Here is a 14,121-nt window from a genome sequence, read left to right as displayed (position 1 = left end):
GTATCTTCTACTCTCCACATCTACACATTACAACATTTCCCTGGTACTTAAAATGTACATATTTCCAGGGATGACCCAAGATTTCCTACGGTTCGTGGTGTACTGAGAAGAGGGATGACAGTTGAAGGACTGAAACAGTTTATTGCTGCTCAGGTGTGTTATAGTTTCTTTTCCAGCTTCTCTGTTTGAAATTTCAGGTACTTCTATTACTGTCCCTTTGGTCTTTATTATCTCTGTTGTTCTTTCTATTCCTTGTTTGTGCCTTACGAGCCAAGGGCAGATTTTTTTTTTTTTTAACAAACTTTAAAAAAAAAAAAAAAGTTTATCACTGCTTATAATAGTGAAAAATTTAAAATGTCCTAAACTCCTACGCTAGGTTTGGACTAAGGCAGCTGAAGTATTTTTAGCAGTGAATTATATGACTTGACTGTGACCAGTCTGTAGACTGAAACTTTGCAGTGAACTGTTAAGGGTAACCAAATTAGTTTGTATACACTGAGTTTTACATTTCACTGGAAGTAAACTTGTAAGTATTTATCGAGTTTTTTTTTTTTTTCTAAACATGCTTAGCATGAAATAAAGGTAAAGTTCTAATTAATACTTCTTGCCCTTAAAATCATGTTATTGTTTTTTAGGGCTCCTCACGTTCAGTTGTGAACATGGAGTGGGACAAAATCTGGTCGTTTAACAAAAAGGTATATATTTTAACCCTCTGTCTTCTTTTCTCATGCCTAAGTCCCAAATAATGTACAAGTAGAAGTCATTACTGTGCTCATGGTAGAGAAAAGTTTGTGAAGAATATTAACATTTTGCAGACTTTCAGGAAAATGGAATGTTTTCCTTTTTTAAATACGTGAAGAGCATTAATTAAGCCTATTAACTATTCCAAATAAGTAACAGTGATTGAAACAAACAAACTTGGAATTATGGGGAACAGTAATATTTTTTTCCTTAAATTTTTTATGAACACTCTGCATTTCATTTTTCTGCTTTCAAGCTGCGAGCTCTCTGTAAGAAGGTATTACTTAATGCTTTTATTTGCCTTAAACATAGCTTTTAGCATATTACATGTTAAAACCTGAGATGTTATATGGCTTTGAAGCACAATCACATGTATATAAAAGACTTGCTTATACAAACGTATTGAAAATGCATTATTTCTAGTGTTAAAAACCATGTCCTCTGGTTTTCTTAGTGCCAAAGGGAATATTGGGATAACCCCATTCTACCACATTCCCTTGTGTGCTGCGAGGACATAGAATTTTAAAAGTATATATTTCATTGAATTGTATTGAAGTTTCATTAATTACAGTTCCTTTGTCCTACTGAATCCAGCTTTTTTTTTTTTTTAACTGTTTCTTAAAGTCAAATGAGGAACACTGCCTATTGATATTGTTAATTACTAATTGGAAAGCAGATGCTTGGACACTATAATAAGGCAAATCATGCAAATGCCATGTTTTAAATTATGGTTTCTGTGATTGTGTTCTGTAAATTCTTATTTGGGATTGCTGCTTGATGGTGCTGATGTCTTGCCTCAAGAAATAGTTGCTTGTTTCGCATGTGTCTTGAATTTGTTTTATTTTGGTCTTTCGTGTTTAGTTTTTGATACATAAAGGAATTGTTAATTGGTTCTTTCTGTTGCTGCAGTTACTAATAATAAATATGAGTAGAATTTGCTGGCAAAGTTAACGTTGGTGTACTTTTCATTAACAATACAATTTTTAATGATTTTAAGTTTTAATAAAGTTAAGCATGGACACTTCAGATATCTGAAATATATTTTACTGTAGTCATATAGTTCTATAGGGTCTATTAAGATGAACAACACTTTCCTCTATCTTCTTTCATAGTTTCCCTAGATAAAGCACTTTCATTTCTTCTAGATAGTTCTTTTGGTGTTTATTACTTATATTTCTTTCTCTCTCTCTCTTTTTTTTTTTTTTTTTGAGACAGAGTCTTGCTCTGTCGCCCATGCTGCAGTGCAATGGCGCAGTCTAGGCTCACTGCAACCTCTGCCTCCCGGTTTCAAGCGATTCTCCTGCCTCAGTCTCTCGAGTAGCTGGGACTACAGGCATGTGCCACCATGCCTGGCTAAATTTTGTATTTTTAGTAGAGATGGGGTTTTATCATGTTGGCCAGGCTGGTCTCAAACCCCTGACCTTGTGATCCATCCGCCTCTGCCTCCCAAAGTGCTGAGATTACAGGCGTTAGCTACTGTGCCCGGCCTGTTGCTTATATTGCTGAATGAAATATATGTTACTACTTTTTTAGTTATGTTTAGACATATTAGTTGATTTCCCGTGATGGAAGATAAATAATTTGGACTTTTTCTCCTAACTTTTTGGTTTGCTTGTAGTTGATTGTCTTGCTTTGTCTCTCCCTCTCATTTGCTTATTTTTCTTTTTTTGTTTTTGTTTTTCTGTTAAAAAAAAAAAGCCAGATTCTCATGCCTCTAATCCCAGGAGTTCGGAAGGCCAAGGCAGGAGGAGCACCGGAGCCTGGGATTTTGAGACCAGTCTAGACAACATAATGAGACCCCATCTCTCCAAAAAAAAAAAATTAGCTGGGCCTGGTGTGGTGCATGCCTGTAGTTCCAGCTACTCGGGAGGCTGAGTTGGGAGGATCACTTGAACCCAGGAGATCAAGGCCGTAGTGAGCCCTGATCCCACCACTGCAATCCAGCCTGGGTGACAGAGTGAGACCCTGTCTCAAAAGAAAAAAAAAATTTTTTTTTGCCTCAGGCTGGAGTGCAATGGCATGATTTGGGCTCACTGCAACCTCCACCTCCCTGATTCAAACGATTCTCCTGCCTCAGCCTCCCAAGTAGCTGGAGTTACAGGCGTCCACCACCACGCCCAGCTAATTTTGTATTTTTAGTAGAGATGGGGTTTTGCCATGTTAGCCAGGCTGGTCTGGAACTCCTGACCTCGTGATCCGCCCACCTCAGCCTCCCAAAGTTCTGGGATTACAGGCATGAGCCACCATGCCCAGCACCCCTGCATACTTTTCTGTCTCCACAAGATGTGGAAATTTCCCACCAAGATATTCAGATGCCTTAGGTGTACTTTGAGTTTCATTTTGGAGACATCTCTGCCAGAGGCTTCTGTGCTGCTCTGTAACCTGATTTGGATTCATGGCCCATTGGCTTCTGAGGCACAGCTATCTTCCGAGGTCTCTTCATCTTCCTAGGGATTCCCTTTGCTTTTGTTCTGTAATGGACATTACAGAACATTGCCCCATTCTTGGATCTTCTTTTTTTTATATTACCTTCTTGTTTTCCTGAAGGTAATACATCATTCTTTGGACACTCAGTCCTACTCTATACCTCTGGTAGCTCCCTGACAAGGGGAGCATGGGATGAAGAAAATTTTTGAAATCTTGTGTCTGACCTGTGTTTTTTGTTTGAAATTTCGTGATGATAGGCCATGGTGAGGGCCTGTTTCCATCCACATCCATTGGAAGAACATATGGCTTCCAGTCGGGAAACTCATTCCTTCAGTTCTGAGAAATTTTCTTGAATTCTCTCCCTTTCCCTTTCCCTTTCCCTTTCTGTCATTTATTTTCTTTCTCTTGTCTTTTCTTTTCTCTTTTGTTTTATTTTTTTCTGAGATGGAGTCTCATTCTGTCGCCCAGGCTGGAGTGCAGTGGCACGATCTTGGCTTACTGCAACCTCTGCTGCCCGGGTTCAAGCGATTCTACTGCCTCAGCCTCCTGAGTAGCTGGGATTACAGGTGCCTGCCACCGCACCTGGCTAAGTTTTGTAGCTTTAGTAGAGACGAGGTTTCACCATCTTGGCCAAGCTGGTCTTGAACTCCTGAGCTCGTGATCCACCCGCCTCGGCCTCCCAAAGTGCTGGGACTACAGGTGTGTGCCACTGTGCCTGGCTTTGAATTCTTTTTCTTTCTTCTCTATTACATATTTCTTCTCTCTGGAACTCTTCTTGGGAAGATGCTGGGCCTCCTGGACTGGTACCCTCATTTTGTTTTCTGTCTTATTTTCCTTCTTGTCTTTTGGTTTATCACAGATCTACTTAATTTTTATCTTCCCACCTTTCTGTTGAATTTTATTTATGCTATTATAGTTCCAATGTTTCTCTTCTCTGAATTTTCAAAATAACTTTCTATTCTTATTTCATGGTATTACTAGTAGGGTTTTTTGCAGAGTAGTGTCTCTTCTCCCCAGTTTGTTTATTTTGGTTTCTTTCACATTAAAGGCATTTCTCAGATGTCTGGTTAGAGCCTTGGTTATCTGCTTATGTTTAATGTGGGGAAATAAAGAGTGATTGGAAGCCTGAAGAATGAGAGTTGGGCTTTCAGCTGAGCTTCACTATACAATGATCTGGCTGGGCTAGTTTGTTGGAGAAATTCCATGTCAGTAATTTTATATCGTTTCTCAAGGATTAGGCAGTTTTCCCAGAGGGGCTTCATTGAATCGCCTTCCTGAAGTGGGAAGATCTGGCTGCCAGGTTTTGGAGTCAAATGGGAGAAGACTGCTGAGGGTTTTATACATCTACTATCATACATTCACTTATTCCTCTTGTCTCTCGTGCAGTACCCTTTCCTTTGGCTCTTTTTGGTATCTGCCAGGATCTAGATACCCTCTTATTCACAGAGTAAACTTCCATTCTTTTGTCAAGGTAGAGGAGAGGCTGTTGCCTGGTTATATGGAGTGGAGAGGGGAGGCTTCTATGTTTTCAGCTTCCAGAATTTTGTTGCTGTTATCTCTTCTTTTTTCTTTTTTTCGAGATGGAGTCTCGCTCTGTCGCCCAGGCTAGAGTACAGTGGTGCAATCTCGGCTCACTTCAACCTCCACCTCCTGGGTTCAAGCAATTCTCCTGCCTCAGCCTCCCAAGTAGCTGGGATTACATGTGCCCGCCACCATGCCTGGCTAATTTTGTATTTTTAGTAGAGACAGGGTTTCACCATGTTGGTCAGGCTGGTCTCGAACTCCTGACCTCAGGCGATCCGCCCCGTTCGGCCTCCCAAAGTGCTGGGATTACAGGCGTGAGCCATCGTGCCCAGCCTTCTCTTCTTTTATTGTATTAATCCTTCTGGATTTGTGCCTTTAAACAAAACAAAACCTTTTATTTCTTTTAAGTGGGCGGTTGGGAAAGGGTGAAAGTTGATGAGTATTTTCAGTCTGCTTTTTTTCTCCTAAATCCTGCGAGATCTTTAATCATTAAACACTGTCTTTAAAACATGGTATTGTTTTTAGACAACTGGTAGTGAAAAGGAAATCATTCTGATCATTACTTTTTGTTTCTATTGCTGACTTTCATGATGTCTTCATACACTGAAACCCATTCCCTTCAACTCTTAAGGTACATATCCCTCTTATTTAGAGTTCATGGCACTCTCAACCTCTAATTACTGCTTTGTTGTTTTCTAGCTTGCTCTGTCTTTCTTCTCAAGCTCTGCAGGTAAGATTTAAGTGAAGCATCGGTTAACAAAATTTAGCGCCATGGAGTTGTGAAGTTAAATGTTACTTGCAGAGCTAAATCATCATTCTTTGCACATTCTCCTACTCTTAACTAACTTAGTTTTTTTTTTTTTTTTTTTTTTTAAAGCAGCTTCTGTTTAAAAAAAAAATAGCTAGATTTGTTAGCATGATTCTTTGGAGAAAGAGCCTTATTTTAGGAGTGAACTGTACATGGTAAAGAAAAGGGAGAAATGGATGACGGGAAAGGAGACATGTGATTAGTTATCACAGTATCCCTTCGACAATACCGTGATCCTTTTTTTCTTAGCCTGAGTTTTCATCTTGATAGGAATTTAGTACTTTATTTTTCTGTATCATAGTTAAATGGAATATATCTATAAATAGTTTTTTCCTTGATAGTAGTAGGAGACATTTCAAGAGCTTACTTTGCATTAGCCTCACTAATTTTCTTCTTGCTTTTACTTAAGTGTTAAGATTTTAACTTTTCAGTCAAGGCAGAAGAGTCACAGGTTTAAGATGTTCATTTGAGAGCTGTTATCAATCTCTATGAACCCTTATTGACTGCTTTAGTTTTAAAATGTGTGTATTTCAGTAGTATAATATAGTTTTCCCGAACTCTCATCTCAACCCCCTTGCATCTGTTCCCAGCTAATAAAGTATGTGGAGACTTCTCTCCCCACTCCGCAAATAAGGAGACTTCCTTCCAGTGAAAGTTTTCTTGAAAATTTAACGCCAATAAATAAAACAAAAACATAGCTGTTCTGGTTGAAGTATGTGAAGGGGATCAGGAGGCCCTCTGGTCCTTCCACCTCCACTTAGTGCTACCAGGGCACCTCTTTGAAATCTTTAGGACTCTTTGGAGTAATTTGAAAACCACTGATCCAGAGATTTTTAGAATTGCATATTTTTAGAGCTAAAAATACCTTTTAAGTCTTTTAATCCAAGTTTCCCAAATATGCCTGATCCTAACCATCCTATGGAATGCTTGTTAAAAATTAGATTTCTGAAATTTACTTCAGACCATTAAAATTATTATTTTTTCAGCGGTAAGTTGTCTCAGAATCTGTGCTGACAACTGCCCCAAGTGATGATTAAAATTAGTCAAGTATAGGAAACATTCTTCTGTTCCTTTTGTCAGCTGAGGAAGCAGCTGCAATGAACTAAGTTTCTCGGGCAGGGTTGTCTTGTTTCAGCTTTTTTAAAGAAATTGTATCTTACTGACTTAAATGCTGAGCTGAGTAGCCAGTCATGAATTGAATCTTTGATTATTCCAGCCCAGTAGAAGCTGAAAGGGGAAATCCTTAACTGATAAGAATGACCTTTAAGCCTTGAGGAAGGAATGAAACAGTAAACTTGAGAAAGGCTGGTACTGATTTAGTATTAGCATGAAATATAAGCAGATGAGGATTAGCAGACGAGGAGAAGTTAAATAGCTTTTCAAACTTTGCATGAATGACCTCTCTGACAATGGCTTCCTCTCTGAGTTCATTCAGAATTTCCATGATATTCTTTTCAGAAGCTGAAAACTATCTTCAACACTGACAAAAAAACCGACCCAATAATGGTAACAATGGAAAAATAAAAACAAATTTAATTACACCACCATTTTCTGCATTCTTCTAATGAGAAAAAATAACTTGTATTACTTATCTCGTTGACTCTGCTTTCATATACATTTTTCTCACATGTGCTTTATATATAGTGTCTAAACATTGCTCTTGTGATTGGTCATCATGACTAATTTTACACTGAACTGTGAAGTGAGAAAAATACATCAGCTCCAGAAGGGGATGCTACTACTGATTTAGAAGTAGAGTAGGTTAGAGCATAATGTGTATGACCATTTATTCAGTCAATCTGCAAATATTTATTGATAACCTATATGAGACAGGCCCTAGCCTAGGTACTGGGAATATACTGAGAATATATTGGTCTATATATAGTGACCTCTATATATAGCATATAGTAGAAATACCATTTATACTTTTAATCTATAGAATTGCCTTATTATAGTGACCGAATGCTATTCTGCTTTTGACGGTGATGTGTTACCCTAACGCTGATTAAAGAAAACAATACTGAAACAAAAATATCTGTATTCTCTTAAAATGGACTTCTCCAAACTATAAAATTAAATATCACATTTACCTTTAGGATTAAGATACAACCCCACTGGATAACTTTTCCTTACCTTCTAATATCAGATCTTAAAATTATTTTCAAAATAACTCTAATATTATTCTTTAATTGATTTCTTTTCGCCTGCCAGTAGCTATTTTTGTGAAAGAAGTCTAAATCCTTCGTGTAGTCTTGGTTTACAGTTGTTTCTCTTTTTTCTGCTTGATGGTAAATATCAGAAAAGAGTTAACAGATGAAAAAAATTAGTAAATGCAGTAACAAAAATGCCAGTTAGTATTCCTGTGCTATTATTTATTTTATTTATAGTGCTCTATAAGACATCTCAGTGTTTTAACATGAGGATGTATTTGTTGCAGGTTATTGACCCAGTGGCTCCACGATATGTTGCATTACTGAAGAAAGAAGTGATCCCAGTGAATGTACCTGAAGCTCAGGAGGAGATGAAAGAAGTAGCCAAACACCCAAAGGTCACTCTTACAGTTTCACCAATGTGTTTCTCTCTGCTAAAAGAAGGAGCAGGAAATAAAAAGGAAAATGTGCTTTAATGGCAATGGCATGATTTTGAGATGATTTTTTTTTTCTTTTTCTTTTTTTTGAGACGGAGTCTCGCTGTAGCTCCAGGCTGGAGTGCAGTGGGGCGATCTCGGCTCACTGCAACCTCCGCCTCCCGAGTTCAAGCGATTCTCCTGCCTCAGCCTCCTGAGTAGCTGGGATTACAGGTACCCGCCACCACGCCTAGCTAATGTTTGCATTTTTAGTAGAGACGGGGTTTCACCATGTTGGCCAGGTTGGTCTCAATCTCCTGACATCATGATCTGCTTGCGTCAGCCTCCCAAAGTGCTGGAATTACAGGCGTGAGCCACTGTGCCCAGCCAAGATGATTTTCTGTTCAACATTGTTTGTCGGGATTTGACACTAATTGAAGTAAAACTTTTTGTGGATTTTTTGCCTTAAAGAAGTTTATTTTAGTAACAATCCACAGTACATCACACAGAACTGTTATGCCCAGTTGGTGCTTATTTTTTATGCTATAGAGTTAGCATATTAGTGTGTAATAAGAATTTATCTCTTCCTAGAGTAATTCTGAAAGATGAGTTATAATTCAAACTCCTATCTTTATATGGAATCTGAGGCGCATTCTCTATTAACTAGGGTATTCACTGTCACCTTTGTCTTTAAGCCAAAACATTACACCTACTGTTGTGGAATCACAGCTTGACTTCAGAGTCTCTTACACTGCCATTTCCTCTGTTTGGAAAGTATAAGTGAAGTGTCCATCTAAATTCTGAATAGAATTTTTTTTTCTTGTTTTTTTTGAGACAGTTGCGCTTTGTGGCCCAGGCTGGAGTGCAGTGGCATGATTCTGGCTCACTGCAACTTCTGCCTCCCGGGTTCAAGTGATTCTTATGCGTTAGCCTCCTGAGTAGCTGGCATTACAGGTGTGCACCACTACACCTGGCAATTTTTGGATTTTTAGTAGAGATGGGGTTTTGCCATGTTGGCGGCCAGGCTGGTCTTGAACTCCTGGCCTCAAATGATCTGCTTGCCTCGTCCTCCCAAAATACTGGGATTACAGGCATGAGCCACTGTGCCCCGCCCTGAATAGAAATCTTAAATACAAGTACCATAGAGTACTTCTTTGTTAAGCCATGGTCATCCCAGATTCTCATGACTGCTTAATTGGCAATTTTGAAGTAAAACAAGTTTTTTTGTTTCTTTGTTTTGTTTTTAATTTTGAGATAATCCTTGCTCTGGTGCATGATCTCAGCTCACTGCATCCTCTATCTTGGGCTCAAGTGATCCTTCCACCTCAGCATCCTGAATATCTGGGACTACAGGTTCATGCCACCACACCTGGCTCATTTTTGTACATTTTTGTAGAGACAGGGTTACACCATGTTGCCCAGGCTGGTGTTTGTAGAGACAGGGTTTCACCATGTTGTCTAGGCTGGTGAAAGAGTTCTTTTATTTCAGCTTTTACAAGTTGTCTATAAAAAACGTTATTATATACTGAAAATTACGTTCACAGACTAACTCATATACTAGTAACCAAGCTTATAACTATGTTGTTAAACTAACCTACATATAAGATGATATGCATTGCAAAGAGCTATACATATTCTGAATTGTAGCCTTATATGATTGATTGTCTCCCCATGTATGTCATTAGCTACTTTTTAATTTGAAAGATTTGAATCCTAATAAGATTTGGGGTGTGTGTTTACTTGATTGATTTGGGTTTGCCTTTCTTTACATCTGATTGTTTTGACCAGGTAAGTAGTAGTATCTGATCTGCCATATCACCTACTGTACAGTTAGCATAAATCTGAAGCATACTGAATATTTTAAAATTTGAATAATGAGAATAAAAGTTTTGAAGAGTGCTTGTTTTTTAAAATGACAGTTGTAGTCAGATAGGTTAGATTAAATTACTAGGCTGGAGGCTCATGCCTGTAATCCTAGCACTTTGAGAGGTGGAGGTGGGAAGATCATTTGAGGCCAGGAGTTCGAGACCAGCTTGGTCAACGTAGCAAGACTCTGTCTCTACAAAAAATAAAAAAATTAGCCAGGCATTATGGTTCCTGCTTGTAATCTCAGAGGTAGGTGGATCACTTGAGCTCAGGAGTTCAAGGCTGCGGTGAGCTATAACTATACCACTGCATTGCAGCCTGGGTGACTGAGCAAGACCCTACCTCAAATAAAATTAAAAAAATTAAATCACTAAGTACTGCTCATTGCTAAAAATAAGAACTAATTGTTAAGGAAGCACACTCTTAAATTGTGACTGGATTACTCAGTTTGCTCTGTGGAATTTTCATATAACATTTCCCTCGCAAAGTGTTTTATATTTAGCCTGTTAGTATTCTATTCTAAGCTTAATATGTTATCGGTTGTTAAAACATACTGATTTTTCTCAAATGCATTGGTGAATTCATTGAACAGTTGTTAAACACATGCTGGTTAATGTTTATTTCAAAAGGCCTTCTTGCACTTTTTAAAAAAAAATTCTGCCAAGTAAAAACTGAAATGATGGCACTTTTTATTCTCCTCATCTCTTTTTCTTTCCATATCATACACACTGGAAAGGCAGAAAATTTACTTATCTATATCTATATAGATAATACTTTCTTTAAAGTTTGTCTTCTAAAATCTGAAAGGTCCATAATTTCCTCCAGGTGGCATCTGTTGTCCTATAATGTCCCATAGCCACTGGTCAAGAATGACTTATTTTCTCTTTTGCCACAGAAGCAGTGAGAATCTTTTATTTATTTATTTTTTTGGGACAGAGTCTCGCTCTGTCGCCCAGGCTGGAGTGCCATGGTGCAGTCTCGGCTCACTGCAGCCTCTGCCTCCCAGGTTCAAGTGATTCTCCTGCCTCAGCCTCCCAAGTAGCTGGGACTACAGGCATGTGCCACCATGCCCTGTTAACTTTTTGTATTTTTAGTAGAGACGGGTTTTCACCATGTTAGCCAGGATGGTCTCAATCTCCTGACCTCGTGCTCTGCCCACCTCGTCTTCCCAAAGTGCTGGGATTACAGGTGTGAGCTACCGCACCTGGCGAAGCAGTGACATTCTAAGGATAGGAAGCAGATTCTAGTTGAAGAGATACTAAGAGATAAATTATACTGTCTTAGCTATGAAATCAATGAATGATTCTTTTAGGCTGGAAGTAATCTTAGGGGCAGGCTACCTTATCTAATTTCATTAACATTAGTGGTCAGGTTGCTGATCTGATGTGACAGAGCTGGAATTCAAACTGTTAATTTCTACTGAGGCCAAGTATGTATTGTTTAAATGGTAAGAACAGAATTGGGAATATGTTTATGTTAAAATACATAGATGGAGAAAGAGTAAAGCATTTTCTTCCTAATACAGCAATGAACTGCTAACAGTTTAGTAACACAGAAGACTTTTGTGTGGTTAAAGAATAGAATGAATTTATAAATTTGCATACTGGGTTCAATAAGTTGTTGTTTCAACAGACACTCTGCTTTTCTTTGTCAATCAGAATCCTGAGGTTGGCTTGAAGCCTGTGTGGTATAGTCCCAAAGTTTTTGTTGAAGGTGCTGATGCAGAGACTTTTTCAGAGGGTGAGATGGTTACATTTATAAATTGGGGCAACCTCAACATTACAAAAATACACAAGTAAGAACTTCTTATTTGTTTTCAAATAAACATGGGAGAAAAGCATTTTATTTGTATTTACTTATTAAACATTATCAAATTCAGACCTATATATGTTGCTGACTGGTAAATCTGCCAGACGTAGCTACTGCAAATTCTGGACACAAATTAAGTTTTTTTCCATATATGCTTCAGTTTATTAACAGGCTATCAAGATGTCTTTTATTTGTGGTGATGAAAATTACAACATCTGGATATAAAAAATAGTTGTAATGCTTTAGTGAGAAATTACATGATGAAAAGGGACTCTATACAGTTGCCCGACATGGGGATCTTTTAGACAGAATTTATATGTATAAGATAATCTTTATACTAAAGTTTACTTTAAAATTGGTTAATAATGAACTTGACTTTCTAGTTACTATAATGTGCTACACTTATGATTTTGATCTTCAGATTCTGTAAATGAAACATAGTATGCTGAAGATTGATTTATGCAAACTCGGAAATCTTAATTGCACTGTTATTACATATGATTGCAAGTAACTGCCAAATGTTTTTAAACATAGTAATTCAGATTTTATAATGCTTAATGTAGGTGACTTTAAGTTAATAAATATGTACATGTTCCTCATCAATTATATGTGAATCTGTTCTCTAGTTGATTATTAGTATCACAATGGCAGTGATTATGGTGTATTTATGTATTAACCAGTATATGTCTGGCATATTAGAAGCTCAAATAAATGTTTAATTTGGATTTTTTCCAAAGAAAATTTCTTATCCATTTATTACAAAATAAAACAAATTATTTTTCAATAATATAAAATAATTATTATAGAATAAAATAGTGAATTTATGGCAGCTGTGGTTAATATTTCTTTGAATACTTTTAATCTTTTATCTAGAAATACAGATGGAAAAATCATATCTCTTGATGCAAAGCTGAATTTGGAAAACAAAGACTACAAGAAAACCACTAAGATCACTTGGCTTGCAGAAACTACACATGCTCTTCCTGTTCCAGCAATCTGTGTCACTTATGAGCACTTGATCACAAAGCCAGTGCTAGGAAAAGATGAGGATTTTAAGCAGTATGTCAACAAGAACAGTAAGGTAACCTTCCAAAGAAACCGTATTTCATCTTTAAAATTTTTCTTTAGAATTAAATTTTATATATTTCAGATCCTCAGATAAAATGGATAAGATGTGTAGAATTTTATTTAAATCAAAAGATGTAAATTGATTGAGCATGGTGGCTCATGCCTATAATCCTAGCACTTTGGGAGGCCAAGGTGGGTGGATTGCTTGAGCTCAGGAGTTCAAGACCAGCCTGGGCAACAGGCTCTACCAAAATAAAAAATAAAAAAAAGATGTAAGTAATGTTTCCATTTTATAAATGATAGAAACTGAAGCACAGTGAGGTTAAGTAACTTACCTGAGGACAAACAGTAAATAGTAGAGTTGGGATTCAAATCTGACCCTGTGTTTAAGCGCTACGCCAGCATGCCTTTCAGCTAAGTCTATTACGTGCTCCTTGCATCATATTTCATATTTATAGCAGGAAAATTATTTCTTCAGGAATGCCAGTCAAGTTATTTAAAATGTTTTTTGAGGCCAGTTTATGAATGTTAACTTTTAAAAATGTGATAAATTGAATTGTCATTTATTTTAACACTTCACCGTTTCATTGTGTGTCCTCAAGTAGTGAGCTTCTTAACATATCTGTTTAAAATGGGAATATTTTAGTTAGTGGAAACTGCTTGCATTTTAGAGTTGTTTTACTATTCTGATTTTGAGAAAGTGTACTTTGGTTTTTTATCATCTTTATAGCATGAGGAACTAATGCTAGGGGATCCCTGCCTCAAGGATTTGAAAAAAGGAGATATTATACAACTCCAGAGAAGAGGATTCTTCATATGTGATCAACCTTATGAACCTGTTAGGTAAGTAAATGTAACTGAACATCTAAATGAAAATGCTTAAAGTTATTATAGTGAGTGATATTTTCGAAATTGAACTTTCACTAAAATAACATACCTGACAGTTTTCTTTCTCAGTCTCTTTCTCAGTTTTCTTTGTTTTATATTTAATATTTTAGACTTAAAGTAATTATTTATTTATTTTTTGAGACGGAGTCTCGCTCTGTCACCCAGGCTGGAGTGCAGTGGTGCGATCTCAGCTCACTGCAAGCTCTGCCACCCGGGTTCACGCCATTCTCCTGCCTCAGCCTCCTGAGTAGCTGGGACTACAAGCATCCGCCACCACAACAGCTAATTTTTTTGTATTTTTAGTAGAGACGGGGTTTTACTGTGTTAACCAGGATGGTCTCGATCTCCTGACCTCGTGATCTCTCCGTCTCGGCCTCCCAAAGTGCTGGGATTGCAGGCGTGAGCCACTGCGCCTGACCTTAAG

At 37.5% G+C, this 14,121-nt stretch overlaps 1 protein-coding gene across 1 annotated transcript in view; it reads left to right on the top strand.

The window, feature by feature from the left end:
• The window catches only part of EPRS1 (glutamyl-prolyl-tRNA synthetase 1), a 91,752-nt gene that overhangs the window by 32,773 nt on the left and 44,858 nt on the right, over nt 1-14,121 (top strand). Inside the window, exons 11-16 of the mRNA XM_033200754.1 lie at nt 69-153; nt 636-695; nt 7,938-8,048; nt 11,591-11,727; nt 12,615-12,822; nt 13,540-13,652. Of these exons, the coding sequence (XP_033056645.1) occupies nt 69-153; nt 636-695; nt 7,938-8,048; nt 11,591-11,727; nt 12,615-12,822; nt 13,540-13,652 (714 nt within the window). The remainder of the gene's footprint in view (nt 1-68; nt 154-635; nt 696-7,937; nt 8,049-11,590; nt 11,728-12,614; nt 12,823-13,539; nt 13,653-14,121) is intronic.

This window comes from Trachypithecus francoisi, unplaced genomic scaffold, assembly GCF_009764315.1.
Source record: "Trachypithecus francoisi isolate TF-2019V2 unplaced genomic scaffold, Tfra_2.0 Lachesis_group5, whole genome shotgun sequence".
Lineage (NCBI taxonomy): Eukaryota > Metazoa > Chordata > Mammalia > Primates > Cercopithecidae > Trachypithecus > Trachypithecus francoisi.
Note: the sequence above shows the minus strand (reverse complement) of the source record. Positions and strands in the feature narration are given on the sequence as shown.